The sequence below is a fragment of the Loxodonta africana genome, chromosome 4, assembly GCF_030014295.1.
Source record: "Loxodonta africana isolate mLoxAfr1 chromosome 4, mLoxAfr1.hap2, whole genome shotgun sequence".
NCBI classification, from domain to species: Eukaryota; Metazoa; Chordata; class Mammalia; order Proboscidea; family Elephantidae; genus Loxodonta; species Loxodonta africana.
In genome coordinates, this window is record NC_087345.1 from 88,475,071 (window position 1) to 88,492,375 (window position 17,305).

General features: G+C 42.0%; 1 protein-coding gene across 2 annotated transcripts; it reads right to left on the reverse strand.

The window, feature by feature from the left end:
* Positions 1-4,810: 4,810 nt before the first annotated feature.
* PRR13 (proline rich 13) lies at positions 4,811-9,760 on the reverse strand. 2 transcript variants are annotated; one of them, XM_003405051.4, is made up of 4 exons: positions 9,596-9,760; positions 8,899-8,938; positions 7,963-8,336; positions 4,811-5,467 (listed from the first exon to the last, which is right to left on the reverse strand). In XM_003405051.4, the coding sequence occupies exons 2-4, from the start codon at positions 8,915-8,917 to the stop codon at positions 5,423-5,425; spliced, it is 438 nt and encodes a 145-aa protein (XP_003405099.1). In that variant the 5' UTR covers positions 8,918-8,938; positions 9,596-9,760; the 3' UTR covers positions 4,811-5,422. The 2 variants fall into 2 exon arrangements, with proteins under 2 accessions (XP_003405099.1, XP_023412774.1); XM_023557006.1 differs by lacking the exon at positions 9,596-9,760 and adding an exon at positions 9,253-9,562.
* Between the last annotated feature and the right edge of the window lie 7,545 nt (positions 9,761-17,305).

Below are 17,305 nucleotides of genomic sequence, written 5' to 3' on the forward strand. Positions count from 1 at the left end.
CCCACCCCCTAAATGAGGGGGTGGGCAGTAGGAACAATGTAAGATAGAAATAAAAAGAAGTCTCATTTGACAAAGGCGAGAGGGAGACCAAATACTGAGAGAGGGAATAAAGTAGGAAAATGTTAGGATACCCAGAAAAAGGCAAACTAGGGAACAAGCTTACTGTGAGGCCTGGGCTAAAGGTCAGTTTCCCCTCAAGATTTTGGAGTTGGGTCATTTTATACCCCCAGACTCTGAAAGCTGGAGTGAAGGTGAGTGGCTATCCATGAAATAATTTCTAATGTGAGGGGTCAGAGTTCAAGTTAGAAGTTAATAAAATACAAGGTCCCAGACATCAAGGAACTCCAATGTCAGCAGAACACCCACATCCTCCAATCCATGGTTCAGTGTAGTAGTGGTATGAATGAGTTCTAAGCAAAGCACTGTGAAGGGCAAAGCAAGGAGTCATTTGGAAGAAGGAAAGGAGGATATGGGGTACAGAGGACAGTGTGGGACTTTGGAGTCAGAAAGTTCTAGATTCAAATCCAAACTCTACCAGTTGAGTGTTCCTAAGCAATTTACTCATCCTCTTTTAGCCTGTTTTCTGCCTTCAGGTTTTATTGAGAACCAACTGGGTTAATGTACGTAACATACCTGCGGAGCACAAGGAATACAGTAAAAGCTCAATAAAAGCTGATTCCAACCCCCTCACCCACCTTCACTAGGAAGAGGTTTGCTTTATCTCATTCACACCTTTGGAAGATAGGAAACTTTAATACCAAAAATTTTTCTGATAAAAACACACGTTTTGTTGTGATAGATGAGTTTATAAAGTACTACTGTGTTTTATAGTAGTATCTAAGTGCCTTATGTTAATAGACAAAAAAACTCAATCGTTCTGTAATAAAGAAAAGAGAAATATTTTTCTCCTTAATATGAAAAAAAAGTTAATAAAATATCATCATCCTCTCCTAATGTGGTTCCTACTTGGGGCTGGCCAACAATGGCAGCCAGTTTTGGAAGAGAAAGATGGGGTGCTCCTAATAGCAATACCTGATAATTTTATGACTTGATAACTTCTTCTCAGAAGGAGAAACAAGCTAACCAAGACAGTGACTTGCCTAGACCACAGAGCAACTTGATATAGGGAGACAATTCCCAAAAGGCAGTAAACTAGATAAAAAACACATCCCCTTATTTGCAGTTACTGAAGCTAAAATATCTACTTGTATTTTAGATCTCGTGGGTTTTAAATTGTGTGGAAATCTTAGTTTCTTTTTAAGAAGAGAATGGCATAATTCCAGATGCTGTCTTGGACACAGGGTGGTAAAGGTATAAGATAAAAACAGTTAAGAACTCCATCTTTACAGAAGCTTATACTGATATACAAAACCAGGGTGCACAAACCCAGTGCTCTCAGGATTCAGGCAAGTACTGTAACTGGATGAACCCTAACTCTATAGCAAGACAAGGAGTTGAAAAGACTGTGGGAAGCCTTAGACTACAGGACCCACCTAAGAAATAACTGCTACTCAAGGCCAGAATTTCTGCCTTCGGGAATGTGAGACCACTTGCCAGTTTCCAGCTTGAAATCTGAATCTTTATGTGAAAATTTCTAATATTTAACACAATAAGCGGTCTCTCCCCCCCCAAAAAAAAATACATACACACACACACACACATATATATATATATATCTGAGGGCCAGATATAGTCCATGGGCATGCAATTTTTCAACCTCTGGGAAAGATACGTGTATAAAGATGTTCACTGCAATAAAAAAATTGGTTGAAAGACAGAAACCATTCTCAAAGCCAACTCTTCGGGCAGGGATAGGACTGGACTATATGATAGAAAATGATACTGGCGAGGAGTGAGCTTCTTGGCTCAAGTAGACACATGAGACTATGTGGGCAGCTCCTGTCAGGAGGGGAGATGAGAAACCAGAGGGGGACAGCTGTCTGAATGGACGTGGAAATAGAGGGTGAAGAGGAGGAGTGTGCTGTCTTATTAGGTGTATATAAATTTTTGTATGAGAGGCTGACTCAATTCATAAACTTTCACTTAAAGCACAATAAAAATTTTTTTAAGTTGCCTGAGTAAGTTGAAGCTGTTAAAAGAATGTTGTCGCATCTCCTGTCTGGAGGGGAGATGGGAGGGTAGAGGGGGTTAGAAACTGGCAAAATGGTCACGAAAGGAGAGACTGGTAGGAGGGAGCGGGCTGACTCATTAGGCGGAGAGTAAATGGGAGTATGTAGTAAGGTGTATATAAGTTTATATGTGAGAGACTGACTTGATTTGTAAACTTTCACTTAAAGCACAATAAAAATTATTTAAAAAAAAGAATATTGTCTATCTACATGCACTGATAGGGAACCAAATCCAAGATAGATGGTTAAATGAGAAAAAGGTAGGCCCAAAAGAGGGCTATGGTATGCTCCCATTTGATACGGGGAGGCGGGGGCGGGGGGCAATAGGAACAGAACAATATGAGGTAGAAATTGAAAGGTAGAGCTTGACTATGCACAGAATAGCTCTAGAAGTTTGCAGAAGAATCTGGCAGTTGTGGTTACCTTTGAGGAAGAAGCTAGAAATCTGGGATAAGAAGAGAGCCTTACTTTTCACTGAACATCCTATTAAAAATGCCATAATTTTCCCCCAAGTACATGTATCATTTTTAACTTTTAAAGAGTTAAACTTTTGAGAAACAATAGTAACAAAACAAAAAAGGTGCTCTGCATATGGCTTAGAAATGCTAGAAAGGGGAGAATTCTGCTCTCCATGGTTAGAGGTGGGGGGGGGAATCAGTGAATTCTCTTCCTCTATTTTTTCTGTTTTCTGGTTTTATTTTTCCCCTTTTCACCCCTTCTCGTAGTCTTCCTTATTTCTGGTTTGTCAACATTTATTTCTCTTCATCTCACGATCCACCCTACCCCCATCCCATCCCGTCCCCCGCCCACATCTCTCTTCTCAAAAAAGGAAAAGGAGCTGATGAAAATAGAGTGATTGGGGGAAAAAAGTTAGAATTGCCCCCAAACCCAAGACTGGAAAAGCAGACCTTGACCTTGGATTTTCTAATATCAGAAGCTAGTGGTAAAATACAGGAATACCTCAAGCATTTTTTTTTTCATATAATTCTCCACAGGGACAAGCCATAGACACGTTACAGCCAAATAAACGTACTCCTTTCCTGTTCTTCAAGCCCACACTCCATCCCCAAGTCCTATGGGTTCCACCTCAGAAACATCTCTCAGGTCCACTCTTTCCTCCAGCCCCATCTCCCATTTCCTGCTGCTTTCAGACTTTTACATAGTAAACTATGTAGGAGGTTCAGAAGCATCTGAACTCTCATCTACCTTTTTACAAAATAGCACAGACTCAAGAGCCTGAGTTCAAATTCTGACTGAACCATTTACTACCATGTGACCTTGGGCGAGTTATTTAACTTCTTAATACTGCAGTTTTCCTCATCTACAAAATGGAAATAGTACCTACCTCATAGAGTTGCTGTAAAGATTACACAAGTTATAAATGTGAAGCTCTCAGTGCCTGGCACATAATAAATGCTTAGTACATGTTAAAAAAAAAAAAATTTTTTTTTTTTTTTTTAGTACATGTTAGCTGATATTATTTACCAGCTGGGAAACGCTTGCTCATCCCAAGACCCAGGCCAGAACTAGCTCATTTCTCACTGATACTGTCACTGTTTCCTCTGCTCCACCATTGCTCGATCCGGTCTCCAATGCAGTCCTTTTTACTATGTTATCATTAACTATTTACATATCTGTGTGCTCCAATAGATCTTGTAGCTCATGAAGGGCAAGAACTCTCTTACTCATCTTTGTAGCTTCAGCATCCAGAATGCAGTAGTTCCTCAATAAACAATTTCCCAGAAAATCAATATAGTCCCAATGGGATACCTGTAATTCTCAGACATGCTAGTTTGTTTTATGACTCTGTGCCTAGGCACATGTCTTTCCCAGCTCCTCTCTTATCCCTTGGTAAATCCATTCTTCCATCTTTTCTACGCATACTTTCTCATTCAAGGCCTAGGAGTTAGTTCAAATGTCACTTCTTTTGAGGAGTCATCTTTGACTCCTTCCTCCCTTCCCAGTGAGAATTATTTCCATGTCTATATCCTCCTGGCATTTTATAGCATCTGTCTTTACAAATAGGAACCCTGGTGGCACAGCAGTTAACAGCTTGGCTGCTAACCAAAAGGGTCGGCAGTTGGAATCCACCAGCCATTTCTTGGAAACCCTTCGGTGCAGCTCTACTCTATCCTATAGGGTGGCTGTGAGTTGGAATCGACTCGACGGCAATGGGGTTTATCTTTACTAACTCTTTTAGATATTTTCCTCCACTAGACATACTTTTGAGAACTCAGTGTGTAGTACCGTGCATGGCATATAGTAAACCAGTGGCCCTTGATTCTAGCTATGTATCAATTATACACACAGTTTTTTAAAAATACTGATTTGTAGGGTTCTATCCTTAAAGAGTCTTATTCAACAGATTTGGGGTTTGGCCCCAAATTGCTCTTTCAGGTAGCTGGTAGACAGCCAGGGTTGAGAACCTCTGTAGTAGCAGCTACACAAACTTATGCTGAAGGCCTATATCCATCCATCGAAGGGAAGACACAAAGCCTGTTCCATTAAACCTGAACCAATTCTGAAGGTTCCTCACTCTTAAGAAACATAGGGGTAGTATGCTATCTACCTCACTAGATGCTTTGGTTCGTGACTGTAAAACTTACACACTTTAAAAGTTCAATGGAAGGTAGCAAAAGTTGTTAAATGTGCTAGGCCCAGCCAAGGTAATGGCACAGGTGAACAGAGACCAGGAGAAATAGCTTTATTTGGACTGAGAGCTGGAGAATGTGAGTAGGACCTGAGATACCATACTGAGCTAAAGAGTAGAGATGAGGTTCTGCAATGGCAGTCAGAGCTCACCAACCAAAGGAACTCCACTTCCCAGCAGGCTTGCAGTTAGTACAAACAATAAAAGGCTTACTGGGAAATGTATTTGCCACTGAACCATTGAATTATACCACCATTACAAAAAAGGTACAGGATTTTTTTTTTACATTGTCAAATTTCCAAACACACCCCCATCCACCACTATTACAAAATAAAGTTTTTTTTCAAATCACATTTTACAGATCTTAAACTTGTCTTCAGCATTTAGTTCAAAGGGCTCACCATCTTCAAAAAACAACGCCCCTGCTAAACTTATTAGCTAAAAATTCTATCCGGGAAGCAAGAAGGCCTTTACTAGCCCATGGCAATCCTTTTCCCACTTTCCCTAGCCAGTTGGGCTGAGCGGCAGGGTGAGGTTCAGGCGGGAGGCACAAGGGTTAATTTCCCTCAGTACAACATGGCATCTGAAGCTTGATGGGAGAGCAGAACTGGTGAGACTTGAGGGAAGGGTCCAGGCCCTGTATTCAGTCAGAGTCACTGCTGGAAGAAGAGGAGGAAGAAGAGGAATGCTGCAAGGGGAAAGGGGAGAGGAGATAGCATCAGATCCAAATGATCCTTGATCATCCCAGTGGCCATTCCTTAGTGCCCCACCCCTACACCCAGGTACCCCTTCCCCAAGAAAGTCAGGAGTTGGGAACCAGACTGTCCCTTCAACAGCAAAAGCAAGGGCTTCTTTCAGCAATAAGCATACAGGAATGGATGAAACCATCCTAAATCATTGCACAGAATATAAGGTATTGCATTTGGAGCAAGTATGCAGCTTTCTTTACCTAAGTCAATGCCCAGACAAGGAATCAATTGTAGGCACTAGAACAGTACAGCGCTTAGAAACAGCTGCTACCTTATAAATACCTGTTGATTAACTGCATAAAAAATTTCTAGTGGCTATGAATCTAAGAAAAGTGAGTAGAAACCGCAGCTGTATGTGCATGTATCTCTACTTTTTCCTAAGCCTCACTGGGAGAAAGTGGGGAAGATGGGAGAGAAGGCTAGGGGAGTCCCATTCAAGGTTCCTTATATGCATAATCCCATCAATACCCACTGCCATCCAGTGGATTCCGACTCACAGCAGCCCTATAGGACAGAGCAGAACTGCCCCAGAGGGTTCCCAAGGCTGTAAATCTTTAAGAAAGCAGACTGCCATATCTTTCTCCAAGGAGTGGCTGGTGAGTTTGAACCACTGACCTTTTAGTTAATAGCAGCGCTTTAACCACCGCACCACCAAAACCAAACAACCAAACCCATTGCCATTGACTCTGACCCACAGTGACCCTATCGGACAGAGTAGAACTGCCCCATAGGGTTTCCAAGGAGCAGCTGGTGGATTTGAACTGCCGACCTTCTGGTTTACAGACATAGCTCTTAACCACCGCGCCACAGGGCTACCATTAAAAACGTTTCTGAGTCTCCAGGGTAATTTCTTCCCCGTTCAATCTCATCTTTCATTCTCCTCAAATTTTAATCAAAGACTCAGAGTCAGGATTCAAGGCCTAATATGGGCCTTAAGAGGGAGTCCTGGTGGTGCAGTGTTTAAGCACTCAGTTGCAAACCAAAAGATCAGCGATTTGAATGCACCAGCCAGTCCATGGGAGAAAGATATGGCAGTCTGCTTCTGTAAAGATTTACAACCTTGGAAACCCTATGGGGCAGTTCTACTCTGACCTACAGGGTCGCTATGAGTCAGAGCCAACTCCATGGCAACGAGTTTGGTTTTTTGGTTTTTATGGGCTTCAAGAGGAGCCCTGGTGGTGCAATGGTTAAGTGCTCAGCTGCTTACCAAAAGGTTAGCGGTCCAAAGCCATCAGAGGCTCCTCAGGAGAAAAGACTTGGTGATCTGCTCCTGTAAAGATTTACAGCCTAGGAAACCCTATAAAACAGTTCTACTCTGTCCTATAGGGTCGCTATGAGTCGGAGTCTACTCAAAGGCACACCAACATAGGCCTTAAGAAGGAGCCCTGGTGGAGACCGTTATGCCCTAAGCTGCTGAAAGAAAGGTTGGCGGTTTGAACCCACCCAGCTGCTACACAGGAGAAGGATCTGGCAATCTGCTCCTGTAAAGATTATAGCCTAGAAAAACCTATGGGGCAGTTCTGCTCTGTCACATGGGGTCGCTATGAGCTGAAATCAACTAGATAGCATCTAACAACATGGGCCTTAAGATGCAAATTAAGGCCTCTTCAAGATCCAGGTAAGCTTAACCCTTCTGGAGTTGTCCTATGAGCTGCTCTTACCCTTGCTAATTAACACTGCTAGAACAGATAGCAGCCCTAGTGGCACAGTGGTTAAGAGCTCAACTGCTAACCAAAAGGTCGGCAGTTTGAGAATCTGCCAGCAGCTCCCCGGAAACTCTACGAGGCAGTTCTACTCTGTCCTATAGGGGCGCTATGAGTTGGAATCAACTCGACAGCAATAGGTTTGGTTTGGTGAAAACTAAGTATGAAACCCTCTTAGTTCCTGGCTTTGTTTGAGGCTAAGTCTTTCACCTGTCCTTGTCCTCAGTATCCCTGATGAATGGTAGGACAAAAGGCCTAGTTAATTAACAATACACCTTGAAAACACCAAAGGAGACAAAGGAGCTCCAGGAATTAGGGCTAGATTATTATTCTGTTAATCATTATAAAGGACTTTGCTTTGTCCAAGGGCTGACCCTATTAATCAGCATTTTGACAAACTCAGTGGATGTGTCCAACTTGTTAAAACAGGCTTCTGGAGGGGGAGGCAAAGGGGACAAAAGCTTTGGGAGAGGGAACACCAGACAAGAAGGGCTTTTGATTCAGCTATCTATTCTTAGGCTCAGCCTAGACCCTGATAGGTCCAATAAGCTAATATTTCTTCTCAGGATTTCAGTGGGAATCCTTCACAAAAAGGAAGAACTATCTACCAAAGCACCACGATCACCATCCCCTATGGCATAAGACTGAGAATCCCCCTCGACCAACCCCAGCCTGCATAATCTTTCTGAGGGAGCAGGCCCTCTCTACCCAGACTCCAGAGGAACACTGACCTTGCCATGCTTGTGGTGTTTGTGCATCTTTTTATGAGCTTTCTTCATTTTCTTCTGCATCTTCTTGTCCATCACTATTCCTGGTCCTACCATGCCAGGAGCCAAGGGATTCATTGGAGGCACTCCAGGGGCAGATGGTGGGTATGGAGGAGGGCAGGGGCCAGGAGGTGGGCAGGGTTTTGGGGGTTGGCATCCTGGATACCCTGGTTGTGGCACAGGTTGAGGGGGCCCACATGGGGGGAAAGCTGGATTCCCCTGGGGAACTCCTGGGGGTGTGGGAAAGGGACCTGGAGGAAAGGCAGGATTGGCAGGATGTGGATAGACAGGGTTGGGACATCCAGGGTTAGGGCGACATGGATTTGGCCCTGGCTGCCCTGGTGGAAGAAGTAGAGAAAAAATTAAGGTTAGAAACTACCCAGAATCTCTGATAACAACAACAACAAAGAGTAGCAGATTCAGTTTCTCACCCTGTACTTAAAAAGGAAAGGAGCCCTGGTGGCACAATGGTTAAATGCTCAGCTGCTAACCAAAAGGTTGGTGGTTTGAATCCACCCAGCGGCTCAGGGAGAGAAAGACCTGGAGATCTGTTTTCATAAAGATTAACCATAAAGATTACAGCCAATAAAACCCTATGGGACTGCTCTACTTTGTCACATGGGGTCGCTGAGTCAGAATCGCCTCCATGGCACACAACACTTAAAGGAAATGGAAAGGCGAGAACGGAGATAAGAAGGGTGGGGAGAGAAGCCTGAGTCAGGGAGAAAAAAAACGAACCTGGAAGAGCTGAGCAGAGACAAAAGCAAATGAACTTTGTAGTCTAAGGACTTTGCTTTTGGGGAGGGAAGAATCTGGGAAAAACTGACACAGAAACTTCCTGGAATGGGGCCCATCTGAAAAGGCGGTGGGGAGGAGAGAAGAGATCTAGCAAACACCTACCGGCATTGGGATTCCACATTGTTCAGGTGTTTCCCTACGCCTGAGGAGAAACAAATGAGGCAAAAAGCTGACGGCCCCCGAGGTGGGAAGGAGATTTTAGAACCCGCGACCACCCTCAACGCTTGCCGCCCCACAGTGGCCTCGCCCACTGTACTTTCAACTACCAGGACCCCTAAGAAACGTTTTCTTCCACTCGTTTTTCGCCCTGAACACCTGTTCTATTCCTAGTACCCTAACCACAGGAACCTCTCTCCCATTGCCCCTCCACCTTCCGCTACCTCCGCCACAGATGGAGGTCTCTAACCCCTCACAAGCAGGGCAGAGTCCTTGAAGCTCGCAGTTCCCGTCACTCACCCTCCCCTTCCTCAGACAGAGTCGGAGGGCTTTAACCATCCCATCGCACTGGATAAGGAAGGATCTCAAACAACTTTACCGCTCCCCAGGAAAGGAGGTGGGGGCAGGACTTTCACCCCAGGTTAAGAGAAGGAGAAGCGAAGAAGGGAGCTCAAGACAGATCCTTAAACGTTTAAATATGTAGACACATCCTCTTCCCCGTTAAAAAAAAAAAAAGAGGAAATGGCGATCTTAGCTCCCAGCGGCGATATACCCCTGACCTAGGGATGGGGAAAGGACGAAGTAACCTCGGGCTTAAAGGATGGGGAAAGGAGGGAGTTGGGGGATCCAGATACCCCATTACCTTTACACCACGACCTGGACCTGGTTTCGTCCTTCCTTCCAACCTCAGCTCCCACTTCCTGGTCACCTCTACTTCATGCTTTGGTACCCGCCTCTGCTACCGTCTAATTGGTAATAAGTGGTCATTCAGCGTTAGGACTGGAGAATACTCTCGTCAATCACCTCATCCCTACTAGGTTGGAGGAAATGCTACCTCTAGGGGCGGAGCGAGGTCCTTTAAGGCGAGGCCAGTCCAAAGGGCGGGAAATCCCGTGGGTGCGGACCTAGGAGAAACGGAATGGGGGAAAGGGCGGAGCCACGCCCTGGGCAAAGTCCTGGAGATGCAGAAGTACTCAGGCCGTCTTCCGAGCCCACAATCTGGTGGATGCAATACCGTGTATTGCGACTACACCATGGTAACTGTTGTGATACAGATATATACAGAGCTCTAGGGAAAGCTGCTGAGTCCCAGGCCCAGTCCCAGCCCCAAACCCTTAACATTGCCAGCTTCCTCCGGTCATCCATAGGGGGCTAAGAAACATTATTGAGGGATACATAAAGATTTCCTAATCTTTCCCAGGATTCCCCATCTCAATTGTACAGCTCCAACTCTCGAGTTGCATAAACCAGAAGCCAAGGGAATCATCCTTGAGGTCTGTTTCTCCATCTCCCCTCCCTCACCCCCATCCAACATGAGAACATGTCCATTTTGTCTGCTGAATAAATCTGGAATCACTCCACTCTCGCCTGGATTGCTGCAATGCTTCCCCCCCCCCCTTTTTTTTAACAACCCAGTTTACAAGGTTGATTTAAGGAACATGTGTAGAACCATGCACTCAAAATTCGAGGAACACTGCTTTTTCTTAAACATACCTAGAACATTTATAAAAATTGATCACATTCTAAGTCATACAAGTCTCAGCTGATATAATTCAAATTTTAAAGAATTGTATAATACATATGTTCTTTGACACCAATACAAAATATAAATAAAAACATACATCTGGAAATTAAGGGGAAAAAAAGCCTTCCAAATAACTCATGAGTCAAAACCATAATGGAAATTACTATCATAATGAAAATACTACATCCAAAATTTGTGGGATACAACAAACAAGAAGAAGATAAAGGTTATGCTGAGTTTATCATCTTGAACCAGAGCCTTTGATGGATTTTTTAAAACTTTTTATCTTGAAATGGAGTCCCTGGGTGGAGCAAACCATTTGAGTTCGCCCAGAAGCACCTCAGAAGAAAGGCCTGGCAGTCTACTTCTGAATAATCAGCAATTGAAAACCCTGTGGAGCACAGCTCTGCTCTGATACAAATGGGGTTGCCATATATCAGAATCTACTTCATGGCAACTGGTTTGTTATTTTGAAATAATTTTAGACTCATGAAAAGTGCAATACTACCCAGCATTCCCATATACCCTTTCCCCTAATGATAATATCTTACATAACCGTAATACATTCTGACAGATTTTTATATCAGGGTTGTGCTAAATACTTGAAATGGAACGTTTTCCATATTTTCTTAAAGCTGAGGGCAATTTATCTATTCATGATCTTTTTCTTAGAAGATTATTGAATTTGAAAGAAATTATTGATGTATCCATATGGGCATGATACCTTTTAGAAATTAAATATTTCACTTACTGCTTTTTTTAAAGCAGCTTTATTGAAATATAATTCACATACCATACAACTCACCTATTTAAAGTGTAGATTCAATGGTTTTTAGTATATTTAGATGGTTGTGCAACCATGGCCATTATCTAATTTTAGAACATTTTCATCCCCCCTAAAAGAAATTCTACACACATTAGCAGTTAATCTCCATTTCTCCCCCACATTGTCCCCGCCCCATCTCTAAGCAATCTCTAATCAAAGTTCTGTCTCTGAATTTGCCTAGTCTAGACATTCCCTATAAATGGAATCATATAATATGTGGCCTTTTGTGTCTGGCTTATTTCACTTGGCCTGTTCTCAAGGTTCATCCATATCAAAGCATACATCAGAACATCATTCATTTTTATCCCAAATAATATCCCATCGTATGAATATACCACATTTTGTTTATCCATTCATTTGTTGACAAATACTTGAGTTTTTTTTCCATTTTTGAGTTATTACGAACATTGCTGCTATGAATACTCTTGTACAAGTTTTCAGGTGGACATACATTTTCAATTCTATTAGGTATACACACCTAGGAGTGAAATCGATGAATCATATGATAACTCTCCATTTAACTTTTTGAAGATGGCCAGACTGTTTTCCAAAGAGACTGCACCATTTTACTTTCCCACCAGCAACATAGGAGGGTTTCAATTTCTCCACATCCTTGCCAGTACTTTTTATTGTCTTTTTTATTGTAGGCATTCTATTAGGTGTAAAATGGTATCTCATTGCAGTTTCCACTGGCCTCTTAACCACCTTATCAGCATCCACTCTGACCTCTTCCAATTCATTCTCCATATTGCAGCCTAGGGCGTGTTTTTTAAAAGCCAAATCTAAGGTGCCACTCCTTAAAATTTTTTAATGGCTTTGTATTATCCTTAAAGATAAAAATTATCTTTTTACATTTATGTATGTATTTTTATATGTATTTTTGCTTGGACAGATATAGTAAAACCTGTAAAAACAGTAACCTATGTAAGGCAGAAACCTGTCAGAGAAGGAAAACTCAAAATTTTCCACTAAAAGGAATATTAGAAAAATGGTAAGACTGCACCCTCTCAAAGGCAAAAAATGTGTAAGACTCTGAAAAACAAGGCAGTCCCATCGAATTTCACTGTAATATGTTCACATGACTTAAAAACCAAAAAGGATAAAGAGGTATAGAGTGAACATGAAGGGTTCTTCTTCATCTATCAAGCCCCCTTCACAGCCCCTGTCATTAGTTTCTTATATTCCATTATTTTTTTATGTTGTTGTTGTTAGGTGCCATTGAGTCAATTCTGACTCATAGCAACCTTACGTACAACAGAACGAAATACTACCTGGTCCTTCACCATCCTCACAGTCATTGCTATGTTTGAGCCCATTGTTGTAACCACTGTGTCAGTCCATCTCCTTGAAGGTCTTCTTTTTTCCTGACACTCTACCTTACTGAGCATGATATCCTTCTCCAGTGACTGGTCCCTCCTGACAACACATACAAAGTATGTAAGAAGAAGTCTCACCATTCTTTCTTCCAAGGAGCACACTGGCTGTACTTCTTTCAAGACAGACTTGTTTATTCTTCTGGCAGTCCATGGTATACTCAATATTCCCCAACACTGTAATTTAAGGGCATCAATTCTTCGGTCTTTTTTATTCGTTGTCCAGCTTTCACGTGTATAAGAGGTGATTGAAAATACCATGGTTTGGGTCAGGAATACCTTAGTCCTCAAAGTGATATCTTTGCTTTTCAAAACTTTAAAGAGGTCTTTTGCAACAGATTTCCCCAATGAAATATATTGTTTGATATCTTGACACCAGAGCTTCCAGACTAAGACAGATTAGAAAGAAAGACCTGGAAGTCTTCTTATAAAAAAAATTGGCCAGTGAAAACCTTATGAATCCAAAACCAAAAACTAAACCCATTACCATCAAGTCAATTCTGACTCATAGTGACCCTATAGGACTGCAGAGAACTGCCTCATAAGATTTCCAAGGAGCAGCTGGTGGGCTCAAACTGGTTAGCAGCATTTTGGTTAGCAGCAGTGCTCTTAACCACTGCGCCACCAGAGCTCCAACCTTATGAATGGCAGTAGAATATTGTCTGATATAGTGCCAGAAGATGAGCTCCACAGGTTGAAAGGCACTCATAATACGACTGGGTTAAGAGCTGCCTAGAGTCAACCTTAATGGCATGGATGGAGTAAAGCTTTCAGGACCTTCATTTAATGAGGTGACATGACTCAGAATGAGAACAGCTGCAAATATATGTTAATAATCAGAACATGTAATGTACAAAGTATGAATCTAGGAAAATCAGAAATAGTCAAAAATGAAATGGAACATAAAAAGATCGATATTCTAGGCATTACTGAGCTAAAAGGGATGGGTATTGGCCATTTTGAATCAGACAATTATATGGTTTACTGTGTTGGAAATGACAAATTGAAAAGGAACGGTGTCACAGTCATCGTCGGAAAGAACATTTTAAGATCTATCCTGAAGCACAACGCTGCCAGTGATAGGATAATATCTGTATGCCTAAAAGGAAGACTAATATAATTGTTTTTCAAATTTACATACCAACCACTAATGCCAAAGAAGAGGAAATTGAAGATTTTCCAACTTCCGCAGTCTGAAATTGATCAAACCTGCAATCAAGATGCATTAATAGTGACTGGTGATTGGAATGCAAAAGTTGAAAACAAAGAAGGAGGATCTGTAGTTGGAAAATATGGCCTTGGTGATAGAAACGATGCAGGAGGTCACATGATAGAAATTTTGTAAGAACAGCAACTTATACTCACTGCAAATACCTTTTTTCAGCAATATAAACTGAGGCTATACGCATGGACCTCGCCAAATGGAAAACACAGGAATTAAATGCACCACATCTCTGGAAAGAGACGATGGAAAAGCTCAATATCATCAGTCAGAACAAGGCTGACTGCAGGACAGACCATCAATTGCTCATATACAAGTTCACACTGAAGCTGAAGAAAATTAAAACAAGTCCACAAGAGCCAGAGTACGACCTTGAGTATATCCCACTTGAATTTAGAGCCATCTCAAGAATAGATTTGACACATTGAACACTAACAACCAAACACCAGATAAATTGTGGGATGACATCAAGGACATCATACATGAAGAAAGCAAAAGGTCATTAAAAAGACAGGAAAGAAAGAAAAGACCAAAATGGATGTCAGAAGAGACTCTGAAACTTGCTCTTGAATGTAGAGCAGTGAAAGTGAATGGAAGAAATGATAAATTAAAAGAGCCAAACAGAAGATTTCAAAGGGTGGCTTAAGAAGACAAAGTAAAACATTACAATGAAATGTGCAAAGACCTGGAATTAGAAAACCAAAAGGGAAGAACACACTCAGCATTTTCCAAGCTGAAAGAACTGAAGAAAAAATTCAAGCCTTGAGTTGCAATACTGAAGGATTCTACAGGGAAAATATTAAACGACGCAGGAAGCATCAAAAGAAGATGGAAGAACTACACAGAGTCACTATACCAAAAAGAATTGTTAGATCTTCAACCATTTCAGGAGGCAGCATAAGATCAAGAACCGAATGGTACTGAAGGAAGAAGTCCAAGCTGCACTGAAGGAATTGGTGAAAAACACAGCTCCAGGAATCGGCAAAATACCAATTGAGATGTTTCAGCAAACAGATGCAGCACTGGAGGTGCACACTCCTCTATGCCAAGAAAGTTGGTGGACAGCTGTCTGGCCAACCGAACGGAAGAGTTCCATATCTGTGATGTCTTTGAATTATGGTGATATCAAAGAATATTGAATACAACATGGTATTTTCAATATTGAATACACCATGATTCAAATACATCATTTCTTCTTTGGTCAGGCGCTGTATCCATTTGTTGAACCCTCAACTGATAAGCTATCAATTCCTGGAGCCTTGATTTTCACCAGTGCTTTCAGTGCAGCTTGGACTGCTTTTTGGTATAGTGACTCTGTGTATTTCTTTCATCTTCTACTAATGTTTCATTGGTCTTGCAAAATGCTATCATATGATATCCTGTGTCATTTCTATCACCAAGGCCATATTTTCCAACTACAGATCCTTCTTCTTTGTTTCTAACTTTTGCATTCCAATCACCAGTCACTACTAATGCATCTTGATTGCATGTTTGACAAGTTTCAGACTGCAGAATTTGGTAAAAGCCTTCAATTTCCTCATCTTTGACCTTAGTGGTTGGTGTGTAAATTTGAATAATAGTCACATTAACTGGTCTTCCTTGTAGGCGTATGTACTTCAGGATAGATCTTGAAATGTTCTTTTTGACGATGACTGCGACGCCATTCCTCTTCAATTTCTCATTCTCTACGTAGTAGACAATGTGACTAACCAATTCAAAATAGCCAATACCAGTCCATTTCATCTCACTAATGCCTAGGATATTGATCTTAATGTGTTCCATTTCATTTTTGATGACTTCCAATTTTCCTAGGTTCATACTTTGTACATTCCATGTTCTGATTCTTAATGGACATTTGCAGCTATTTCTTCTCATTTTGAGTCACGTCACATCAACAAATTAAGGTTATGAAAGCTTGACTCCATTCACGTCATTAAGGTGGACTCTACTTTGAAGAGGCAGCTCTTTCCCAGTCGTATCATGAGTGCCTTTCAACCTGAGGGACTCGTCTTCCAGCAATGTATCAGACAATGTTTTGCTGCTATTCATAAGGCTTTTACTGGCTAATTTTTTCAGAAGTAGACTGCCAGGTCCCTCTTCCTAGGCTGTCTTAGTCTGAAAGCTCAGACCAGTGTTCATAGCAGTGTTATTTACAATAGCCAAAAGATGGAAATAAACCTGAGCATCCATCAATAGGTGAATGGATAAACAAAATATGTTGTATATATACAATGGAATATTATTCAGTCATAAAGAGAAATGAAGTTCTCATACGTGCTACAACATGAATAAACCTTGAAAGCATGCTAAGTGAAATAATCCAGACACAAAACGACAAATATCCTATGATCCCACTTACATGAAATATCTAGAATGGTAAAAATAAATGCATAGAGACAAAAGTAGATTAGTGGTTACCAGGGACTGGAGGAAGAGGGAAGGAGGAGTTTTTGCTTAAAAAAAAAAAAAAAGAGCAAGGGGAACCTGTGCTGTCAGTGGGGCAGGTCAGGCAGTGGTGTTTTCACGGAGGAGACACTGGAGTTGGGGGCAAAAGAAGAGGCAGGAGGATGAGAAGCCCTAGCAGAGGGAATAGCACATGCAAAAGCCTAGAGGCATGAGAAAGCTGGCCTTGTGCTTTCCTTTGAAGCAGACCTACTGAATGGTGAAGGCTTTTCCTTTCTCTGCTGCTTTTCTCCACCTCCTCCCCTCTCATTTTTCTCTTTGCTTGTCTTACACAATCCTATCACCTAGAACAGGAGTTCTTAACCTGGGGTCCAAGGATAGAACCATGGGGGTGGGGGCAGAGGATCAAACTCAGGGGCCTGTGAAGTTGGGTGCGGAAAAATTACATTCCCTTTTCAACTGCCCCTAACTGATAAAACATTAATAAAAAGAAGCTCATTGACTCTTTGCAGGAGTTAATCCCACTGGTTGGAGGCTTGTTAGCACCCAGAATTTATAGGTTGGGAGCCAAGTATACATAGATAACCAGGCTTTCAAGCGTTCAAGCACACCAGGAGAGGGAGGTGGGGAGTAAGTAGGTTAGTGGAGTGAAAAAAGGGTGTACGGATGAGAAAAATGAGGCTCAGAGAGGAGAAGTGACTTATTGCAGGTTCCACCCAGGTCAAGAATCCAGGACACCATCCAATCCACTAGGCTGTATGCAAAGCCCTAAATCCATTGCCTTCAAGTTGATTCTGACTCATAGCAACTTTATATGACAGAGCAGAATTGCCCCATAGGGTTTCCAAGGCTATAATCTTTACAGAGTAGACTGTAACATCTTTCTCCTGCGGAGCGGCTGGTTGGTTCGAATGACTGACCTTTGGATTAGCAGCCAAGCTTTTTAACCACTGTGCCACAAGGGCTCCTCAAGGCCCTAACTAAACTGGGTGCTATAAAGGAAC